The sequence below is a fragment of the Thalassophryne amazonica genome, chromosome 6 (genome assembly GCF_902500255.1).
Source record: "Thalassophryne amazonica chromosome 6, fThaAma1.1, whole genome shotgun sequence".
Lineage (NCBI taxonomy): Eukaryota > Metazoa > Chordata > Actinopteri > Batrachoidiformes > Batrachoididae > Thalassophryne > Thalassophryne amazonica.
The window spans coordinates 79979453-80003823 of NC_047108.1; the positions used below are offsets into that span (position 1 = coordinate 79979453).

Here is a 24371-nt window from a genome sequence, read left to right on the forward strand (position 1 = left end):
AACAGGAGAGGAAAAAAAAATCTGTTTATCTCACTGTGAGCAGCCCCTTCAAGACTGTACTTGTCTTGTTCCAACATGATGATCATGATATTCTGACTTGTACTTATTATACATGAAAAACACTGACGTGGCAGAACATGTCACAAGGACATTGCTCGACAGACTCCATCTTTGGATTGGTATAAGAACACAAACACAAATGTGTCAACTGTTCTTGCTAAATGTTTGTGTTCAATGTGTTACCAGTGGAGATCATCATCAACAGACTAGTGCAGCCGTGCACGCTTGTGTCTGCAGGAGTTGCCTAGCACCTGGTAACACTATAGGTCGAAACCTTATCATCCTGCCTTGAGAAAGCTCATACTGTCCTGGCCTCTTACTGCCATGTCTCACCAAATTCTAGCAGAAAAAGTCACATACATACATAAAGTTTTTTTTTTCCTCAAAATTCTGCATATTATTCCCCATCATGACAATGTGAAAAAAGGTTGTGTTTGTTTGTTTGTTTGGTTACATTTTTGGAATTTTATTAAAAATAGAAAAAAAAAACTAAGAACTCACATGTACATAAATATTCACAGCCTTTGTCATGAAGCTCAAAATTGAGCTCAGGTGGATCCTGTTTCCACTGATCATCCTTCAGATGTTTCTACAGCTTAATTGGAGTCCACCTGAGGTGAATTCAGTTGATTGGACATGATATGGAAAGCTACACACCTGTCTACATACACTGAACTAAAATATAAATGCAACACTTTTGTTTTTGCTTCCATTTTTCATGAGCTGAACTCAAAAATCTAAAACATTTTCTATAGAAATAAAAGACCTATTTCTCACAAATATTGTTCACATCTCTCTGCAATATTGCAATATTGTTCTCATCTGCCTAAAGACCCTTAAGCACACAGCCAAGACATCAACCTGTGCTGCAGGAATGGGCAAAACTGCCCAAACATAGGTGTGCCAAGCTTGTGACATCATATTCAAGAAGACTTGAGGCTGTAATTGCTGTCAAATGTGCATTAACAAAGTATTGAGCAAAGGGTGTGAATACTTATGTACACATGCTTTCTTAGTTTTTTGTTTTTAATAAATTTTCAAAAATTATAAAAAATCTTTTCATGATGTCATTATGGGGTGTTGTGAGTAGAATTTTGAGGGGAAAATGAATTTATTCAATTTTGGAATAAGGCTGAAACAACAAAATTTGGAAAAAGTGAAGCACTGTGAATACTTTCTGGATGCACTTTAGGAGTCTGTATGAGACACAGACTTCTGCAAACACAGCCCTGTTAGCCGTGGTTCATTTGTTTTCAGTTTGCTTTAAGATGTGCCGTGACACTGCCAGGTCTGGGAACTCTGTTTCATGTGCATGTATGCTCAAACACTCAAATAAAATTCTGTAGTTCTGTTACATGCAAATATTTATTGTGCACACCTTGTTCTTGTAAAACTACAACCCCTGGCAAAAATTATGGAATCACCGGCCTCGGAGGATGTTCATTCAGTTGTTTAATTTTGTAAAAAAAAAAAGCAGATCACAGACATGGCACAAAACTAAAGTCATTTCAAATGGCAACTTTCTGGCTTTAAGAAACACTATAAGAAATCAGGAAAACAAATTGTGGCAGTCAGTAACGGTTACTTTTTTAGACCAAGCAGAGGGAAAAAAATATGGAATCACTCAATTCTGAGGAAAAAATTATGGAATCATGAAAAACAAAAGAACGCTCCAACACATCGCTAGTATTTTGTTGCACCACCTCTGGCTTTTATAACAGCTTGCAGTCTCTGAGGCATGGACTTAATGAGTGACAAACAGTACTCTTCATCAATCTGGCTCCAACTTTCTCTGATTGCTGTTGCCAGATCAGCTTTGCAGGTTGAAGCCTTGTCATGGACCATTTTCTTCAACTTCCACCAAAGATTTTCAATTGGATTAAGATCCAGACTATTTGCAGGCCATGACATTGACCCTATGTGTCTTTTTGCAAGGAATGTTTTCACAGTTTTTGCTCTATTGTTGTGAAAGTGTAGGAACACGGACCCACAACAGGGGGCGCAATGAACGGACAATGGAGAAGGTAAATAACAAGATTTACTTCTGTGAAACAAGCACAATTAATATAACAAACACAATTTGGGGTCGAATCCGCTGGTGTCGTGTGGGCAGGCTCGAAGGTAGGAGACGTCCGTCTCAGTCGAACCGGAACCACCCAGATCTCCTCTGCCACCGAACCCTGGAAATACTGGAACCGCCAAGTCCCGAATTCCCAGGTGGCCACTGCCTCCGCTCGTCGGATCCGGTACTGCTGGCAGGAGAGAGCAACAACACACAGGCGTGGATGACCGCACCCAGTAACGGAGAGGGGAGAAGCCGCCTCCACCTCTTGTCAAAGAACAGCAGGAAGGTGAGTACTTATCCAAACAATGAAGCTATCTGTAGTCACCAGTCCTGAAAAGGTTTAACAGGTTTAGCTGGTTATGCGATATATAAATGCAGAGAATACTACCTTAGTCTTAGGCGATATCTCGGCACTGAGGTGGAGACGCCGTCCTCCTGATATACCTCTGTGCTGAGTGGAACAGCTGTGTCTGGTGATGGGTGACAGCTGTCACCCAGGCTACTCCCATGATGCGGCAGCGCCCTCTGGTGCCTGGAGCCCGCACTCCAGGCAGGGCGCCCTCTGGTGGTGGTGGGCCAGCAGTACCTCCTCTTCAGCGGCCCACACAACATCTATGGCAAGATGCATTATCATCTTGAAAAATGATTTCATCATCCCCAAACATCCTTTCAACTGATGGGATAAGAAAAGTGTCCAAAATATCAACGTAAACTTGTGCATTTATTGATGATGTAATGACAGCCATCTCCCCAGTGCCTTTACCTGACATGCAGCCCCATATCATCAATGACTGTGGAAATTTGCATGTTCTCTTCAGGCAGTCATCTTTATAAATCTCATTGGAACGGCACCAAACAAAAGTTCCAGCATCATCACCTTGCCCAATGCAGATTCGAGATTCATCACTGAATATGACTTTCATCCAGTCATCCACAGTCCACGATTGCTTTTCCTTAGCCCACTGTAACCTTGTTTTTTTCTGTTTAGGTGTTAATGATGGCTTTCGTTTAGCTTTTCTGTATGTAAATCCCATTTCCTTTAGGCGGTTTCTTACAGTTCGGTCACAGACATTGACTCCAGTTTCCTCCCATTCGTTCCTCATTTGTTTTGTTGTGCATTTTCGATTTTTGAGACATATTGCTTTAAGTTTTCTGTCTTGATGCTTTGATGTCTTCCTTGGTCTACCAGTATGTTTGCCTTTAACAACCTTCCCATGTTGTTTGTATTTTGTCCAGAGTTTAGACACAGCTGACTGTGAACAACCAACATCTTTTGCAACATTGCGTGATGATTTACCCTCTTTTAAGAGTTTGATAATCCTCTCCTTTGTTTCAATTGACATCTCTCGTGTTGGAGCCATGATTCATGTCAGTCCACTTGGTGCAACAGCTCTCCAAGGTGTGATCACTCCTTTTTAGATGCAGACTAACGAGCAGATCTGATTTGATGCAGGTGTTAGTTTTAGGGATGAAAACTTACAGGGTGATTCCATAATTTATTCCTCAGAATTGAGTGAGTCCATATTTTTTTCCCTCTGCTTGGTCTAAAAAAGTAGACCAGGTTGTTTACCTGGTGTTACCACCAGTAGACCTGGTGTTGTTTAGCGTCTACTAAAAAAGTAACCATTACTGACTGCCACAATTTTTTTCTTGATTTGTTATAGTGTTTCTTAAAGCCAGAAAGTTGCCATTGAAATGACTTTAGTTTTGTGTCATGGCTGTGATCTGCTTTTTTTCCTACAAAATTAAACAACTGAATGAATATCCTCCGAGGCCGGTGATTCCATAATTTTTGCCAGGGGTTGTAGTAAGTCATAATTTCATGAAGGTTCCAGGTACTGTACAGTAGACCCAAAGCTTTGCTGTACATTTTATTGTACTGTATACAGTAAATTTTTTGAGGGTTTTATATATATATATATATATATATATATATATATATATATATATATATATATATATATATATATATATATATATAATGCAAAAAAAATACTTCACAACAACCCACATTCCAAGCTGATCAACTTTCAGACCCAACTCAGATCATGTTTGGGATCACACCTTCATGATCTATTCTGTTGGTCCATGTGGGTTTGTTTCCCGCAGAGCTCATTTTCAAGGTTTCCGCTGTTTTATGGCATGTACTGTTCAATCCAGGAAGGCCACCATATTGTCACTGGTGTCTTCTCCGGTGAACGTGATGTTTGGGTCCACTGCACTAATATGGTCAGTGAAAGCTTGCACCTGTTGTATCTCCCCAGTGTCATTCACATGTCGGAACCAATGGGTGGGTGTTGTCCCCTGGGAAAAAAAATCTACCCCATATGGTTATAATACACAAATATGTAGTCATATATCACCTTTCTGATCATCTCATGATCTTTGACTTTGGGTGAGAACAAAACTTCAAACTCAGTGACATACCTGTTTAATAGCAACAGCCAATGTGGATTGAAAATGGTGGAAGAGTGTTAGTTAGTGGTTCAATTTTGCATGAAATTGATTAAATATCAAGGCCACTCAAAGCCACCCCGCGACCCGACTCCGGATAAAGCGGAAGAAAATGGATGGATGGATGGATGATTCACAGCAGTGTATGTGTGTGCATATGTGTATGTGTATATATATATATATATATATATATATATATATATATATATATATATATATATATATATATATATATATATATATATTCTATTTCTACCTCATTTTCTTATTTTATTGTACTGTTACAAGTATTATTATTGATTATTCTTGCACACGCTGTTTGATGAACATTTTCCTCTACTTGCAGCTCTTTTTTTAAGAGCTGACGTAAGATGTGAATTTCTCCTCTGTGAGATCAATAAAGTTTTATCGTATCATATCTTATCCCGTATGAATCATATTACACTTTCTCACTGTCCCTACCTCTGGTTTTTTTTTTCAAATTTATCTTTCTTTTGTTGAATTTGTCTTTAAATTATAGTTTTGACTGAGCACCTTGTGCAACAAATGACTACAAAATCACAAATGCAATGTTTGCGCTCATCTTTAAATGCTTTCCGAAGGCCTGCAGTTGGATTTCATGTGAACAGACTCCAGATCAGTTTACCATCCCCCACCATTAACTGCAAACAGCGAGAAGGTGAATTTTCCTGCCGATCTGGGATCAGTGTCTTTGGAGAGTCCTGCACCCTTCCTCTTACCGATGGTCACTGGTGTAATATTCTGATTGGCTGGTTTGTCGGGTGTGGGCGGGGAGAAAGGGGTGGTGCCAGAGCGTATTGTGATCTCACAATCAGCTGTTTTGTACGTTCTACATTCTGATCCGAGGATCAGCTGGAGGCAGCAATAAACAAGCGGAATCTGCAGCGCAAAAAAACAAAATAATAACTAGATCAAGAAGATAAGCTGCAGATGTTATCATCGGAAACACCAGTGTTTGACACGAAGCCCTTCTTCTGAGAAGAAAGCCTTATTATTTTATTATCATGCTGTTTTAACTACCTCACGAAAAAAGGCTATCTAAAGCTATGCTTTAATAATCGTTTCTACTGTGTGTGATCTCGTTTACAACTTGAATAATATTGCAAAGGCAGGTAAGCTGTTTTTGACTTTGATTTTTTTAATTTAAATTTTTTTTTAATGTGTGTCAAACAGCAAATATTGTGCTTCCGTTCATCTGTTTGACATCAACTAATGAGATCACAGATGTTGTGAATTACGTGGCTTCTGTTTTATTACTAGGTCATGAATAGATGTGCCAGCAGCCATTCGACGTCCTGTATATTAAAAACAATGACAGCCAGTCTGCATCCTGCAGCCGTTGTTTTGCACCAGAACAGCTCGATGGCGGATGTATATTTTTTTCCTTCCCCCTTGGAAGCGGACATTATAAGGTCAAATTTTCCACCGATGTGATCGGTTATGTTGTTGAACTAAATTAAGAATAATTTTGGCTGTTTCGTCGACGACTTCAGCGTCGCTGTCGTTGCTTTAACCCTGCAGTTTAAACGGATTATTCTGAGCTACATAACCCATCGGCTTCTGTCTGCTATCTGTCATATAAAGTCAAGGTCGATTTTTTTTGTTGTTGTTGTTTCTTATTCCCCCCCAAATCCAGTTTGTTATGGGCAGCAAATTTTTCCACAACATCATCGGTTTTCCAGAGGAATAAACTGATTCATATACTGGTATTTTTCGACGTAATGCTATATAAGAAATAACACATGTTCCTTAAGGTTAAGGCGACCCTTTGTATTTAGATATATTTGCTAATTTTCCCCCCCTCCGGTCAAACCGTCCTGTCAGTGTCGGCGACGCATGACGTCACATGCGTCTTGTTGTGTTCTTGACGTCTCCTCCTCCCATGCCGCTTAGCCCCGCCTCCTTTAATTTTTTTTAAACCCCAATGTCAAAGGAAATGCGTTTAATTTGATGTTCGTTGCGCTTTTAGTACATTAGCGTCTACATTTGAGGCTTTAAAATCAGAGAATCAGAATTGCCTTTATTGTCATTGTAATTTGCATTGCAACGAGATTTGAGCGCAACTCCAAAAAGGTGCTTTCCGTGGTGCGAGTAATTTTTAGCCAAATAAAAGATAATAAAATTTAACAATAAATTATTCAGAATATATGTACAACTAAATAAACATAAGATAAAATAAAATAAAATCTGGACCAAGTACACGGGTGCTCTCCAATTTGGTGCTTGTTTTTCTTACTTTTTGCATGTATATTCTTTGAGTTTTTTTTTTTTTGTAAAATAATAAAGTGTGACATTTAAGTAAAGCATTTTCAAAATGTGGCATGTCAAAAGTTTTAATTACCCATGAAAATACTTTTTTCTTTTTTCATAGCACATGCTACTTCTTATTGTAATTGATATTTGCTCTTGTAAATATGTTCTTGGTTGCTATATTTGTTTCTTTATCTCAAATGCACATTTTTATTATCAAGCCAATCCATAAACTGCACCCTAAGGTCAGTAGTATTTGGACATTAGCACAATTTTTTTTTAAATTTTTTTATGTTGTCTCAATACACGCCAGCTTGATTTGCACAGCATCACAAAGGTGACATAGGACCTCCCGATAATACTCTGTTAATATTTTGGCCTTCTGTTGCGTACTCATGATGTTCCACCCTACCAGAGTCAAAGAAAACGGTACTTTGGCTTTGCTGCTCACCAGCCATGCTTTCTTTGGCCTCTGTGATGTTAGCTGTTTCCATTGCGATGACTGAGATTTGGTTTCTGGGTCGCACCCATAAACCCATGTCTCATCACCAGTGATGATGGTGTTCAGGAAGTCAGGGTCCCTGTTTCTGCATTCCAGCTTGTCCTGCAGGACTTCCAGATGCAGTTGCTTTTGCTCTGCCATCAGCAGCTTTGCCACAAACTTCGCTGACACTTTCTGCCTGCCCAACTCCTCAGTCAAAATGGAATGTACCAAACCTGTGCTTATCCACAGCTCGTCCGCAAGTTCTTGGATGGTGACATGACAGTCATCCATGACCAAAGTCCAAAATCTGTCAATCACTAGGTCATTTTGGCTTGTGGATGGCCTACCAGAGTGTGCATCTCTCTCCATTGATGTGCATCAACCTTTGAAGCAGTTATACCACTCTTTAATTTGCATTACACCTATAGCACCTACTGAATCTTGCCCAAGGTTTCCGCTTGTGTATTACCAAGCTTTTGGCAAAATTTGACGCAGTGCCTTTGCTGAATTCGTTCCATGATGTTATAGCAAATGAAAATCTGACGGTTGCTCAGTACATGTGTTCACTCTAAGGCTGACTGCTCACGATTGATTTGCCCTGCAGACAACAAAAAAATTCACGCATGTGCAAGAAGGTTCCGCACACCTCCCTACTAAATGACAACTCGCATTGTATACTTTTTGAAGGCACTTCATATATGACAGCTTCCCCTTGACATTCAGCAACACACTATTCGCAAAACCTGGATTAACAAATTATCCATTCACAAGCCATCATGAGTAGACTGTGGCAGAATTTGGAACATCTGCATGAGATAAGAGGCTGTTTCTCACGTTGGTCATTTCTACACCCAAAAACATTAAGTAGGATCTTAAACCTTCCCAAACCCCTTGTCCTACCATGAATACACATAACACAATGATGTTTCAGACTGTAGTAGAATTCACATTGTAGTAATATGTTTTTGTTCTTAAGAAGTAACTATTTGCCCAAAAAGAGGCACGTTATCTAGCTGTCAGCTAATCTTGTTTCACAAATATGTCTTCCACAAGCAAGACTTGCATAATAATTCATTAGCAGCTGTGAAATGAGAAAGGATAGTACATATGCATTCTAACATAGCTGCTAGCTGGCATGTAGCCTCAGCAAGCTAGCTTGCTGAGTGATTGTCAAGGCTCTAACTCAGATTGTGCAACCTGAATACAATAAAAGTGGTGTGACCTGCTTTAAAAAGCCAGGGTCACTGTTTTAATCATGAAAGTACTGCATTATTACACTATGCAACTTTAATAAAACCTAAAAAACAATTTGGTGAGTTAGCGTGTAACAATGGCCTAGCTGCTAGCTGGCGTGTAGCCTCAGCTAGCTAGCTTGCTGAGTGATTGTTAAGGCTCTAACACAAATTGTGCAATCTGAATGCAATAAATATGCAAACATATGTGTTAATCCCACTAACTGAGTTTTCAAATAAGTACTCCACACCTATTCAGTGTACCTCTCCATACATGTATCAGTGAGCAATTTGTAGATGTTAAGTATTCTTGCACGTTAGCCATACAATATTGTTAAAAGCTGTCTTATAGCAACCGTATCAGTGTCTGTTATCTGAACCACAGATTGGCATAGTCACTATCTTTACATCAGAGTGATATCCCTGAATTGGTTTGTACAGTCAACTGACAAAACAGTTGAAACAGGAATGCACTCCATGTGTTCTTCCTGATACTGTTTCATTGATTTCTGCTCCAAAAACAAAGCAACACCCATCAAAATGTGTTTATCATCAAATGGCGTGAGACTGGGTTGTGCACAGTCTTATGACTTGTGTTTTTCTGATTCCAGAAATTCATTCAGTCTATCTCAATTGAATGCCCATCCTTCTTTTTCTGGATGTTGTACAACCAGAGGCAGTGTCATGTATCTTTTTTAAACACACGTTGTGAACATTTCAGAAAAAATGAATTAATAAAACCATAAAAATATGGATGACAGTTGGCTCCGTCATGACGCATATGTTGTGTAGTGACATGGACCCACAACAGGGGGCGCAAATGAACGGTCAATAGATGAGCCAAAAAGTAACAATTTAATGTTGTGAAGGTGCACAACGAATACACAGACAATCTCAGAATATGATTACAGTCAATCCACAAAGGTGACGTGTGGGCAGGCTCGAGGATAGAAGACGTCTGTCCTGAGAAGAGCCGGAACCACACGATTTCCGCCGCCACCGAACCTGGTGAATACTGGAGCCGCCAAGTCCCGAATTCCCAGGTGATCACCGTCCCCGACTGTCGGATCTGGTACTGCCGGCAAAGAACAAAGACAGTCAAGTGTGGGTGTGTGTACACCCAGTAACAACAACGGTGGGAATGCCACCTCCACCTCTCACTCAATATGCTGATGAGTTTGCAGTGATCCCTCAGAGGAAAAGTGTGCCGTCCTGCACTCACTCAGCCTCCACAAAACAAGGGACCGGTACGCCTGCAAACACTCACAATGTACAGATTATAAGTAAACACAAATGGCTGAGGATATTACCTCCATTGAAGTACGATATCTCGGCGATGAGGTGGAGATGACATCTGGGTTTTATGGAGTGAGATGATGAAGAATGAGTGACAGCTGTCAGGAAATAATGAGTTACAGCTGTCACTCCCGGCTGTGTCCGTGGCGGCAGCGCCCTCTCGTGCCTGAAGCCCGCACTTCAGGCAGGGTGGTGGGCCAGCAGTACCTCCTCTTCTGGCGGCCCACACAACAGGACCCCCCCCCCCTCAACGGGCGCCTCCTGGTGCCCGACCAGGTTTATCGGGGTGTCGGCGGTAGAAATCGGCCAGGAGGGCCGAATCCAGGATGAAGCTCCTCTTCACCCAGGAGCGTTCCTCAGGTCCATACCCCTCCCAGTCCACCAGATATTGGAACCCCCGGCCCATTCGACGGACGTCCAGGAGCCGGCGCACTGTCCAAGCCGGCTCCCCGTCAATGATCCGGGCAGGAGGCGGCACCGGACCGGGAGCACAGAGGGGTGAGGTGTGGTACGGTTTGAGTTTGGAGACGTGGAACACCGGGTGGATCCGCAGTGAAGCTGGGAGCTGGAGCTTCACTGCGGCAGGGCTGAGGACCTTGAGGATGCGAAATGGGCCGATGAACCTGTCCATCAGTTTTGGTGACTGTACTTGTAGTGGGATGTCCTTCGTCGACAACCACACCTCCTGCCCGGGCTGGTATGGAGGGGCCGGGGACCGCCGGCGGTCTGCATGGGTCTTGGCCCTCGTCCGGGCCTTCAACAGGCAGAACGGGCGGTGCGCCACACCCGACGGCACCTCCGAAGGTGGGCCCGGACCGAGGGCACACCGACCTCTCCCTCCACCACGGGAAATAATGGGGGCTGGTACCCCAAACACACCTCAAATGGGGAGAGGCCGGTGGCAGAAGACACCTGGCTGTTATGCGCATACTCGATCCAGGCCAGATGGTTACTCCAGGCCGTCGGGTGCGCAGATGTTACACAGTGGAGGGTCTGTTCCAGCTCCTGGTTGGCCCGCTCTGCCTGTCCGTTCATCTGTGGATGGTACCCGGACGAGAGGCTCACGGTGGCCCCCAGTTCCCTGCAGAAACTCCTCCAGACGTGAGAGGAAAACTGGGGACCACGATCCGAGACTACGTCAGTGGGAATCCCATGCAGACGGACGACGTGGTGGACCAGGAGGTCCGCTGTCTCCTGGGCTGTAGTGAGCTTCGGGAGGGCCACGAAGTGGGCCGCCTTGGAGAATCGGTCCACTATCGTGAGGATGGTGGTGTTGCCCTGGGACGGTGGGAGACCCGTGACAAAATCCAGGCCGATGTGGGACCAGGGGCGATGAGGCACAGGAAGCAGTTGGAGCTGACCTTGGGACTTCCTATGGTCAGCCTTGCCCCTGGCACAGGTGGTACAGGCCTGGATGTACTCCCGGACGTCGGCCTCCATAGACGCCCACCAGAAGCGCTGCCGGACAACTGCCACGGTCCTTCGCACCCCTGGATGACAGGAGAGCTTGGAACCGTGACAGAAGTCAAGGACCGCAGCCCTGGCCTCTGGTGGGATGTATAGTTTGTCTTTTGGTCCAGTTCCCGGGTCCGGGCTTCGTGCCAGGGCCTCCCGGATGGTCTTCTCCACGTCCCAGGTGAGGGTGGCCACGATAGTGGACTCAGGCAGGATGGGCTCCGGTGGATCCGACAGTGCAGTTTTGACCTCCTCTTCGTGTACCCGGGACAAGGCATCCGACCTCTGGTTCTTGGTCCCGGGGCGATAGGTGATCCGGAAGTCAAAACGCCCGAAGAACAGTGACCAGCGGGCTTGCCTGGGGTTCAGCCGCTTGGCGGTCCTGATATACTCCAGGTTCCGATGGTCAGTGAAAACCGTGAACGGCACAGACGCTCCCTCCAACAGGTGTCTCCACTCCTCAAGAGCCTCTTTCACCGCAAGGAGTTCTCGATTGCCGACGTCATAGTTCCGTTCAGCCGGGGTCATCCTGCGTGAAAAGTAGGCACACGGGTGAAGAACCTTATCAGTCTCTCCGCTCTGGGATAGCACGGCTCCTATCCCTGAGTCAGAGGCGTCCACTTCAACCACGAACTGGCGGCTAGGGTCGGGCTGCACCAAAACTGGCGCAGTAGAGAACCGTCGTTTCAACTCCTTGAACGCGGCTTCGCACCGATCCGACCAGGTGAAGGGGACTTTTGGAGAGGTCAGGGCTGTCAGGGGGCTAACTACCTGACTGTAGCCCTTAATGAACCTCCTATAGAAATTAGCGAAGCCGAGGAACTGTTGCAGCTTCCTATGGCTTGTTGGTTGGGGCCAATCTCTCACCGCCGCAACCTTGGCCGGATCAGGGGCGATGGAGTTAGAGGAGATGATAAACCCCAGGAAGGACAAAGACGTGCGGTGAAACTCGCACTTCTCGCCCTTCACAAACAGTCGGTTCTCTAACAACCGCTGCAGGACCTGACGTACATGCTGGACATGGGTCTCAGGATCCGGACAAAAATGAGAATATCGTCCAGATATACGAAGACGAATCGGTGCAGGAAGTCCCGCAAGACGTCGTTAACCAAGGCTTGGAACGTCGCGGGGGCGTTGGTGAGGCCGAACGGCATGACCAGGTACTCAAAGTGACCTAACGGGGTGTTAAATGCCGTCTTCCATTAGTCTCCCTTCCGGATCCGAACCAGGTGATACGCATTTCTACAATCCAGCTTAGTAAAGATTTTGGCTCCATGCAGGGGGGTGAACACGGAATCCGGCAACGGGTATTGGTTGCGAACCGTAATCTCATTCAGCCCCCTGTAATCAATGCATGGACGGAGTCCGCCATCTTTCTTGCCCACAAAAAAGAAACCTCCACCCATCGGGGAGGTGGAGTTCCGGATCAGCCCGGCAGCTAATGAGTCCCGGATGTAGGTCTCCATTGATTCGCGCCCAGGTCGTGAGAGGTTGTACAGCCTGCTGGACGGGAACTCAGCGCCTGGAACCAAATCAATGGCACAATCGTACGGACGGTGCGGGGGAAGGGTGAGTGCCAGATCCTTGCTGAAGACATCAGCAAGATCGTGGTACTCAACCGGCACTGCCGTCAGATTGGGAGGGACTTTGACCTCCTCCTTAGCCTGTAAACCGGGAGGAACCGAGGATCCTAAACACACCCGATGGCAGGTTTCGCTCCACTGAACCACCACCCCAGACGGCCAATCAATCCGGGGATTGTGCTTCAACATCCATGGGAAGCCCAAAATCACGCGGGAGGTAGAAGGAGTTACAAAAAACTCAATCTCCTCCCGATGGTTTCCAGACACCACCAGAGTTACTGGTTGTGTCTTGTGTGTGATTAAAGGGAGGAGGGTGCCATCTAGTGCCCGCACCTGCAATGGCGAAGGAAGCGCCACCAGAGGGAGCCCTACCTCCCTTGCCCATCTGCTGTCTAGCAGATTCCCTTCTGACCCCGTGTCCACCAGTGCTGGGGCTTGAAGGGTTAAATCCCCGCTCAGGATTGTAACTGGGAGTCGTGTGGCAATCTGTGTGTGTCCCACATGAATGTTTTGACCCCCCCTTAGCCCAGTCTCTGAGGGCGGTTGTTGTTGTGGCCGTTTGGGGCAGTTTTTCTGTATGTGCTCCTTCGAGCTGCAGAGAAAACACTCCCCGCGGACCAGCCTCCTCATTTTGGCCCTGTGCGTTTCCCTAACAACGTCAACAGGGGGAGCTGTTGCCCCACGGAGCGCTGCGGCTGTGGAGCGTGGGGAGGGCAGCCCCTTTTCGAACCCGGAAGGGAGAGGGACGGCGCGTATCCGGCCACGTCCTTCGCCTCGCTCCCGACGGCGTTCCTCCAACCGATTGTCTAACCGTATAACGAGATCGATAAGCCCATCTAAATCCCGCGGTTCCTCCTTAGCTACCAGATGCTCCTTCAGGACCGATGACAGTCCGTTTATGAAGGCGGCGCGGAGCGCAACGCTATTCCAGCCGGACCTCGCAGCCGCGATGCGGAAGTCGACTGCATATTCGGCTGCGCACCGGCGCCCCTGTCGCATTGACAGCAGCATTGTTGAAGCAGTCTCTCCTCTGTTAGGGTGATCAAACACTGTTCTGAACTCCCCCACAAACCCAGTGTATGCTGATAACAACCGTGAGTTCTGTTCCCAGAGCACCGTAGCCCAGGTGCGTGCCTTACCCCGAAGCAAAGCAATAACATAAGCCACCTTGCTGGCGTCAGACGCGTACATCACGGGTCGTTGTGCAAAGACGAGCGAACACTGCATCAGAAAGTCCGCGCACGTCTCCACACAACCCCCATACGGCTCAGGGGGACTTATGTATGCTTCAGGGGATGGTGGGGGGGTTTGTTGAACGACCAGTGGAATGTTAATACCCGGCACCGGGTCGGCAGGAGGAGGAGCCGCAGCAGCGCTCTGATCGCGCGCTTCCACCTGTGCGGTGAGAGCCTCCATCCTGCGATTAAGGATGATGTTTTGCTCGGACATCAAATCCAGCCTAGCGGTAAAGGAGGTGAGGATTTGCTGCAACTCACCGAGCACGCCTCCTGCAGACGCCTGTGCACCCTGCTCTTCCATTGGCTGTCCAACAGATGGATGACGCCCCTCGGGATCCATGACGCTGGCCGAGATATCCTCTTGTAAAAGTGTAGTGACACGGACCCACAACAGGGGGCGCAAATGAACGGTCAGTAGATGAGCCAAAAAGTAACAATTTAATGTTGTGAAGGTGCACAACGAATACACAGACAATCTCAGAATATGATTACAGTCAATCCACAAAGGTGACGTGTGGGCAGGCTCGAGGATAGAAGACGTCTGTCCTGAGAAGAGCCGGAACCACACGATTTCCGCCGCCACCGAACCTGGTGAATACTGGAGCCGCCAAGTCCCGAATTCCCAGGTGATCACCGTCCCCGACTGTCGGATCTGGTACTGCCAGCAAAGAACAAAGACAGTCAACTGTGGGTGTGTGTACACCCAGTAACAACAACGGTGGGAATGCCACCTCCACCTCTCACTCAATATGCTGATGAGTTTGCAGTGATCCCTCAGAGGAAAAGAGTGCCGTCCTGCACTCACTCAGCCTCCACAAAACAAGGGACCGGTACGCCTGCAAACACTCACAATGTACAGATTATAGGTAAACACAAATGGCTGAGGATATTACCTCCATTGAAGTACGATATCTCGGCGATGAGGTGGAGATGACGTCTGGGTTTTATGGAGTGAGATGATGAAGAATGAGTGACAGCTGTCAGGAAATAATGAGTTACAGCTGTCACTCCCGGCTGTGTCCGTGGCGGCAGCGCCCTCTCGTGCCTAAAGCCCGCACTTCAGGCAGGGCGCCCTCTGGTGGTGGGCCAGCAGTACCTCCTCTTCTGGCGGCCCACACAACAGCATAATGATTTATTTATGAAAATTTGTCATGTCTTTTACTGCCAACTTTTTTCTGTTTTCTGTCATGATCTGTTATTCTTCCTCCAGCATACACTAAAGCAAACAGACTCTGTGACAACAATATTTGTCAAAATTTGAAAAGTAAAGCATAATTCATTTATGCACAGGGTTGGGGCGGCAGCAGAAAGAGCCTCTTGTTTGCTCTGGTATAAAAGGGAGGAGGAGGCCTGGAGCTGATAGGCAGTGATTTGGCCATGACCAGCGACCCCCTAAATGGAGGGAGTCACGATGCGGTTAAAGCCCTGGTCCCACCAAATAATGAAGGATGAATAATGAGCCACATAGCATGTTTTTTTTTTTGGTACGAGTCCAGTTATTCAACAATCGTGAGAGAATAGTGGCTCTTAGAGGCAGAATATTCAGCTAACGAGGCTCATCTCTGAGCGTGGCACTAATTTTAAGAAGTTCAAAATTTAGCAACAACAGCGTGGGGCAGTTTGTGTACGAGTTACTAGGAGGACAAATGAGAATTTTAGAGGCATGTTTGTAGTGAGGATGAGGCTGTTAAAAGCCTATTATCCGAGCACCTGGCGGCTACAAGGACAGGACAGATTATTGTGGACAGCTATTTTGGCTCAGCCCTCATGCACACTACAATCCCACGTGCTTTGTGCACCATACGCTGTATATAAAATAATTATTTTATAGTGGATTAATCATTTTCTGTCAGTTTGGATGTTGAAAACACCTTTAATCGCTTCTGGAATCACAGAGGACATTTGGAGCTTTTTCCTCTCTCTGTCTCATGTGCTGAGGTGGAGAACATATTTGGAACAGTGGCTTGGTAAAACAGTTGCATGTTCATTCCTCATTTATAAGCAGCTGTAAAAGTATGTTTATGATAGATTTAACATCTTGTTATAATGGATGAGATGAGGCGCGCTCTGTGCGTGCTGACGCAATGACTGGCACTCAAGACGAGCATTTATGCAGAACGTGAGCATGCAAAAGAGCGATTTTGCATACAATAACGGACGAACACAAAGTTAAAAATTGTATCACGCTGTCAAAATGACTGTAAATCCACAGAAGAAATAAAGCCAGTGAGAAGCGCAGAGGTGACTGTCCAGGAACCCATGGTTCGGTTCTAGCTGGTCTATGAATGTGTTTCGTGTTGTGTTTTTTTTGGGGGGGGGGGGGGGGGTGATCCACACAGCTGCATGTATATATAATTAAAGTGGCCACCTCATTGTGGTGTCTTTTTTTTGGGGGGGGGGGGGGGCACAGAGAGCTGGGTGAGCACACAGAACTGCTGCATTTAATGACTCTGGAATACAGGTGAACTACAGCCTGGCTCGACGCACGCCGGCCGAACTGTGCAGGAGAGTCTTTTTTTGGATCGCGTTTAAAAAATGTGAAAACATCTTGAATGGATCCTGTGAATTGAAAACCCACACTTTAAAGTGACCAAATGTGGGAGGGCTGGAGGTTTGGACCAAACCCATACCTAAACGTGCACCAAAGTCATGTTACATGGTGCTACATGGATCATATGTGGTTTGAAGTGGCTCATATGCGGTGAGCCATTCGAGGCTGGATGGGGCTCAAATAACTGGTCAGTCGTGGCTCATTAGAGGCTGATACCTGGCACATGTGAGGTACAGAGAGGCATATAGAGACTTCATCATAGCAGATACATGATAAATTTTTACGTGGATCATTATTTAAATAATCACTGACAAATCCATATGTGGCTCATTATTCATGGCTTTATTATTTGTTGGGACCAAGGCTTAAGGGTCAAAACACCTAGTGATGGTTGAGTACCGTCGTGATGATATCAGCTCTAGGACAAAGGCCACAGTCATTTTATGGAGTGACTGCATTTGTTCTATCCTTGGATGTACTAATCATTCAAGTAGCATAAGAAATCTCAGAATCATGAGCTCTGCTCGTGTTGTCAGTATGATGATATTATAAATAAGAAGTGAATCTTCTTCCATCTATCAGTTTCTGAGTTTATGTCCAGTCTGTTTTATAGTTGGTATGGGCCTCAAACATACACACGTGTGTGTGTGTATATATATATATATATATATATATATATACACACAGGGTCTGTTAGAAAAGTATCCAACCTTTTTATTTTTTTTCAAAAACCTGATGGATTTGAATCACGTGTGCTTGCATAAGCCAACCTTGAACCTTCGTGTGCATGCGTGAATTTTGTCATGCCTGTCGGTTGCGTCATTTGCTTGTAAGCAGCCTTTATGTGAGGATGGGTGGAGTCTCTTGTCGTTTTTTTCTTTGCAAGGAAATGGTGGAACGACTGGAGCAGCGCGACTGCATCAAATTTTGCCACAAACTGGGCAATAGCCAGGTGGAAACCATTCGGATTATTCAGACGGCTTTCGGTGACGATCCTCTGGGCATCACGCAGATTAAGGAGCGGTACAACCGGTTTAAAGACGTCCGCACAACGGTGGAGAGCGCGCCGCGCTCCGGGTGGCCATCAACATGCTGAAATGACCAGATCATTTCCAAAGTGAACTCTGTGGTGATGTGGGACCGTCGTGTGACTATCCGAGAAATTGCAGAAGAGGTGGACATCAGCACTTTTTCAGCACATTCCACTGTGAAAGAAGATTTTGCCATGAAAAGAGTTGCAGCGAAATTCATGGGCACGAAGCTAATGGTGCAGCAAAAGCGCCACCGCGTTGAAGTCTCACAGGACATGTTGTGACATGCCCACCTCGTCCACAATTTCTCGGATAGTCACACGACTGAAAAGCCACCGAAAGCGTCTGAATCTTCCAAATGGTGGAAGAGGTGGGCATGTCACAACATCACAGAAGGCCGTCTGAATAATCCGAATGGTTTCCACCTGGCTGTCGCCCAGTTTGTGGCAAAATTTGATGCAGTCGCGCTGCTCCAGTCGTTCCACCATTTCCTTGCAAAGAAAAAACGATGAGAGACTCCACCCACCCTCACACAAAGGCTGCTTACAAGCAAATGATGCAACCGACAGGCGTGAAAAAAAATCACGTATGCGCACGAAGGTTCAAGGTTGGCTCATGCAAGCACACGTGATTCAAATCCATCAGGTTTTTGAAAAAAAAAAAAAAAAGGTCGGATACTTTTCTAACAGACCTCGTGTATATATATATATATATATACATATATATATATCTATACCACCTCTGACTGGGGGATCCTGAGGCGTTCTCAGGCCAGTGTGGAGATATAATCTCTCCACCTAGTCCTGGGACTTCCCTGGGGTCTCTGCCCAGATGGACGTGCCTGGAACACCTCCCTAGGGAGACACCCAGGAGGCATCCTTACCAGATGCCTGAACCACCTCAGCTGGCTAATTTCAACGCAAAGGAGCAGCGACTCTACTCCGAGCTCCCCACGGATGACCGAACTTCTCACCCTATCTCTGTTACGTTACATCATTGTATTTCAGTGACCGACATCCCTTAATCAGAACCTTCTACCCTAAAGTGTATCTCTTTTGTTTAACATTTGCAATTTTTTTTCTCAGCTTTGTTTGAACTGATTTCTTTGTATCGTGTTCTGCTTTTTTTTTTTTCCCTCTCTCTCTTTCTGTCTGTCCATCTGTCCAGAAAAGTGTCCTGATTGACTGTGTTGTGTTTTTGGGGGCAGAGCATGCCGACATTTTTCCGCAAGCTTGCTGAAACTTTTAGTCTTCATAATCTCATTTATTAGCACACGCTTTATCCAAACAGTCTCCAAACATTGAATTTTGCTATTTAGGTCAAGTTATACAAGTTATGTTGTACTATACTTCAGGATATTGAAGCCCTGTGACTGCTGGTTTTAATTTTGAAATTCTTTCTGTTCATTTGAAGATTTGCACTGGGACACAATAATCTCTCAGCTGCACATCTTTGGAGACCCCTTCAAGCCCACACAGTAAACTCAGTGATCATTAAGTTTCTGCAAAGTGCCGTCTTTTGCAAAGACGGCACTTTGCAGAAACGTGTTCAAACCAACAGTGGAAATACACTGCGTAGATTGTATACTTGAAAAAATATGATACAATGCACATAGAATTATCACAGTTAAATGTCACTGGGAGGATAAATGTATTGTTTCAGACACACTGAACATATAGTACTTGTTAATACAGTACAGGGATGTTTTTTGTTGTGTGTGATGAAATAGTTTCTGTCATTTCAACATGACAGCACAAGTGACAATATGATGTTTGAAATTCCATCCAGTCAGTGTTTCCTTACCAGTTTTAATGTTTCTTAAAATAACTATGAAGAAGCTTTTGACGCGCACACACTCACACTTCATTTGTCTAACTGTGCCCCCTGACTTCAGCAAAACTAACCTCCTGCTTATGTCATTAAGTGGTGCCTTTTCTCTTTTTTTTTTCTCAAATAAACAATCATTTTTAAATTTAAATTGTTATTCTAACGAACACACCTTTGCTGTCTCTTTCCATGCAGGCCTTTGCTGCAAACCAAGTGAAACCTTACATTTGCACTACAGAAGTCTGTCTACTTATTTTTGTCAAAACTGAGACCCATAAGAGGGCTTCAAGTAAAAACAAAAAGAGAGACAAGGAGGTACATTAAACAGCAACAAGTAATACCTGCATATAATAAAAAAAAAATCACAGGCAGCTACAGCTTTTTCTTTGTGGACAACAAATCCGTAAAACGCTCAAGTCATTAACACCCAACAACAACACAAGGAGCGATGTTTCAGCGTCTCAGCAACCTGCTGTTTGGTGAGGTGGAAGAGGTGGCGGCTGAGCTGAAGGGCCCAAAGCCCTGTGTGACCGAGGCCGATGAGGACGGATGGATGCTTGTCAACCTCCCGGGTGAGTCCTGCCTGATGCGCGCACAATTTCTGTGGCATCTTTAAATATGGAAAGAGTCAAAATGTTATTTTTGTGTTCCAAAATCAAAGCAGCTCCTTTGTTGTACTGTATGTTATTGACACTGTGATGACTCTTGATTTCGAGGACAACTTGCAGTTTTCATGACTTTATTAAAATATTGTTGGTAATCAATCCCCTGAGAGCACCACTCATTTTTTGCATTATGTGAGAGAAATCCTATAGTCAAAAAACTCAAATAAAAAGAAATACAGCACATGGGTATCAAGACGGAACCAGTAGTAGCGTGAAGGGGTTTTCCGTGTTTAACACAACACACATCGAACTGTAGGCCGATCTAAGGGTTTTTTCACATATAGGCTGCATCTCTCCATACTTGTCGTTGATTGACTTGTAGACATGCGTGCACCTGATTTTGTCACCACAGCAGGTCTGATGTGGGTCTGCTTGTTGATCTGGCACAAGTTTCATGCCAGATACCCTTCTGGACACGACTCCACACTACATGGAAAAATGCCATGGGTAGTCTTGGAACCGGGAACCTTCTGTCTTGAAAGCATGTGCACTAACTACCTGGCCACTATTTCTGTGGGCAGTACAGTGGCTAAGTGGTTAGCACTGGTGCCTCGCAGCAAGAAGGTCGTGGGATCAATTCCCGGCCTTTCTGTGTGGAGTTTGCATGTTCTCATCGCGTCTGCGTGGGTTTCCTCCGGGCACTCTGGTTTCCTCCCACAATCAAAAACATGCTTGCCCCTGACCAAGGCAGCGTGTACATCTAGAGTTGGTCCCCGGGCGCTGGACTGTGGCTGCCCACTGCTCCTAGTCGTTAGATTGTGTCTAACTGTAATTAGGATGGGTTAAATGCAGAGGACATGTTTCGTTGTATGTATATATGTGCAATGACAATAAAGGCTCTATTCTATTCTATATACAGGAACTGTGGCTGTGTCATAGGAGCGGCAGTAACTCAGTTGGTAGAGTGGGTCGGAGGTTTGAATCCAGGCTCCCAACCAGCCAAAAATCTGCATATTGCTGTTGTGTCCTTGGCCAAAACACTTAACCCACCTTGCCTGTGTATGAATGAGATGGTGGTTGGAGGGGCCGTAGGCGCAGAATTTGCAGCCACGCTTCCGTCAGTTTGTCCCAGGGCAGCTGTGGCTACACCAGTAGCTTACCACCACCAATGTGAATGTGTGGATGAATAAGTCAACTTGTGAAGCGCTTTGGGTATCTTGAAATGCGATCTGTAAATCCAAGTCATTATTATTATTATTATTATTATTATTATTAATATAGAGATGTATTGTTAATGTATTTACATACAGTTCAGACATACATAATACGTTCATGTCATCTTGCGCTGACATCGTAACAACTCATGGTGATCCTTTTTGACGTTTTGACAGGTCTAGATAAGGTTGTAGCGGTGTCTTTCAACGCTGCAGTGATGTATTAAAGTGTTGCAGCAGTGTCATCATTACATGGTGAGCGGGGCACTGTTGGAAGCACATAGCCAAACTCTGCCACAAACTATGGCTTGTAGCTTGTAGAGCTTGACAATTTGTGAAAGTGGAAACCCCCTTAAATTAAAACTCTTTCTGAACATTAAAGCTACACAGGATATAGTTATTAATGTGTTTGTTTTTATTACTTCCAACATATTATTTATGGTTATATCATTAACTTAGTACAGGGACTGTTTAATGGGTGCTACATTCATAAAGATGAAAAAATTGGTAATATATAGTTCTTCATATATTTTATACCAGTAATGTGTTGATGATGTAAAAGCAGCTTATTAGCATTATGCTGTTGCTATTTTGAGCATACTGTGGATTTTTAACACCCAATATGGCTGCCATGGTGATGTTCATGGATAAACATCCATATTCATTTTTTTTTAAATGGATTTCTCCCAGTCAAAGCTACTGTCAGAGGTGAGAACATCAATCAGATACTTGATTACTAACAATGTTTTAACACAAATAAGGTGGTTAAAAAGGGGGGACCTCATCCTTTAAGTGTATACGTGCAGGATGATGGGGCTGGTTGAAGAATCTAGTTGGAAATGGGGGCGTGGTACAAAAATATGGTTGTTTTTCGGTTGCCATGATAAAGGCATTGACTTTCAGATGGAAACACAAAAATCTCTACATCTTTCAACTTTGTCTATGATCTCAGTCATGACAAAGGCTAATAGCAACAGCCAACAAAATGGTACCTCAGCAGAAACAAGTCAAGTTGACTTATATCACACATTTGATATTTTTATGTGCTTAAATTTAAATAAATGAAGTCCCAAGATGCAGGTACAGGGCAAGATTAAAGTGTATTACTGTCACACCAAAACACATCAGTAAACCACTCAAGTTCCAAATAAACCACTAAGACACCTCATAAGACTAAAGATAAACATTATGTCACTAGCACAATTACAACCAGAGGGTCAACACAACTAATGATGTGACTCTTTTATGTTTTGTGTTTCCTTACCTCCCCTGTTTTACCCCTTCTTCAATTTTTTTAAACACCCTTTACAATTCCCACACTGGTATGTGTGCGCGTGCGGATGTGAACCCTCAACCTGCATGTTTTTTGTTGTTGTTGGTGTTGGTTTTTTTTTCAATCTCTCACATCATTTTTGAAACTTCCCTGATCTCATCTCTGCTGTGTGCTCAGCAGAAGCTGAGTGCGTGATGCAGGTTGGGGATGAGAAGGGAGCCCCACAGATTGCACAAACATTCCAGGATAGATACCAATTAAGTCATCAGGACACACATACAAGGACAGATTTCCCTGCAGTTGCGAGTCTCCACTCGCCTCACAAGTGCCGTAGGACACGTATAGTTCGGGAACAAGGTGCCGTAGCATTATCTGACCCCCTTTCTTGCCCCGGTATTAGACCTTCAGATATGGGTGCTACCACCCCTGTGAGCCTGCCGAGACGGTCCAGGCTGTCCACGCCTTCCTCCACCCCATCAGTCTCCCCTGGTTCTGGCAGTGAGTGTGGGGGCAGTGGGGGTAGCAGTAGGTCGGACTCAGAGAGAGGCTGCATGGATGAGAGCTGGTTTGTCACCCCTCCCCCCTGTTTCACTGCAGAGGGAGCCCCCGCAGAGGCCAGTCCGATGGAGGACCTGCTCATCGAGCACCCCAGCATGTCTGTCTACGTGTCTCCGAACAACATGTCCTTGGTTTCCAACAGCAACCTGTCTGTGGTGGTAGAGGAGAGCATGGTCAGCCTGTCGAGCAGCGTGAGGTGAGAAACCATGCTCTTTATTCCAGCTTTCGCCGTCTTTTCTAGCACCTGCAGCACTACCCCAACAACAACACATTGTGTTTTTTTTTGTCTCTTACGTCCTGCAGCCGAGTGTCCGAGCCAACTGTGGTTCCCGTGACACGCGGCTCTCTGCCCAGCAGGGTGAGCCGTGGTGCAGCTGCACAGGCTGGAGCTCTGGCCAAAGTCACCCAAGTAGCTCGAGTCCAGCGTAGCAAAGCCCGCATTGAGAGGTGCCATCTGGGCCGCAATCGCATCCAACGCCAAAACCGCACAAGGGAGCAAGTTCCTCGCCATGCAGCTCATGCCAGAAACACCTTCCTTCACCAGCCCAGCAAGCGTAACTTCTGCCACTAAACTCCATAGTAACAAAGCGATATTGTTTACTCTGAGGGCATTAATAGCACACAGGCAACTCCAAAATACCTGTAACTTAAATGCCGTATTGGCCCAAATATGTAAACGTTGGGGGGATTTTTTTTTTTTCCTTAAAAAAACAGTAAAATATAGAGTTGTCTTATAATTGGGACTGTCTTATATTCAGGCCAATACAATATATTCACCAACACAAAGCTTTTCATTTAATATTCTCATAATACACTCCAATACCAATGATTTTTAATTGACTCCACACAGACCCTGTTATGCTTTTATGGCAAAGCCCTCTGAATAGAGCCAACTATAATGTTATTCTCTTTAGTCTTTATTGTAGGATTAAAATGGCAAAAGCAACAACAAAAAAATATAAAATACTGAAAGAATAGTGGGGTGAAAAAGCAACAAAAAAGTTCATCTGTTTTGATTTTTCTCCATTCTTAGTATTCAGCATTTTATTGAATTGTTTTATTAAGCATGATCTTCAAATTAAACCAACAGAGCTATTTAGTCCCTGAAATATTGTTTGTTTGTTTCTTTGACCTTAAAATAACTTTCTGTACTTCACTTTGTCTCTGGGAACGG

The 24371-nt window shown here is 44.8% G+C and overlaps 1 protein-coding gene across 3 annotated transcripts; it reads left to right on the forward strand.

Annotated features, from left to right (window-relative positions):
• The first annotated feature begins 5422 nt into the window (after positions 1-5422).
• On the forward strand, positions 5423-23885 carry LOC117512492 (tumor protein p53-inducible nuclear protein 2). 3 transcript variants are annotated; one of them, XM_034172582.1, is made up of 5 exons: positions 5423-5712; positions 19743-20119; positions 22820-23137; positions 23237-23393; positions 23501-23885. In XM_034172582.1, the coding sequence occupies exons 2-5, from the start codon at positions 19996-19998 to the stop codon at positions 23766-23768; spliced, it is 867 nt and encodes a 288-aa protein (XP_034028473.1). In that variant the 5' UTR covers positions 5423-5712; positions 19743-19995; the 3' UTR covers positions 23769-23885. The 3 variants fall into 3 exon arrangements, with proteins under 3 accessions (XP_034028473.1, XP_034028472.1, XP_034028474.1); XM_034172581.1 differs by having other exon boundaries at positions 22820-23393; XM_034172583.1 differs by lacking the exon at positions 22820-23137 and having other exon boundaries at positions 5424-5712.
• The last annotated feature ends 486 nt before the right edge of the window (positions 23886-24371 follow it).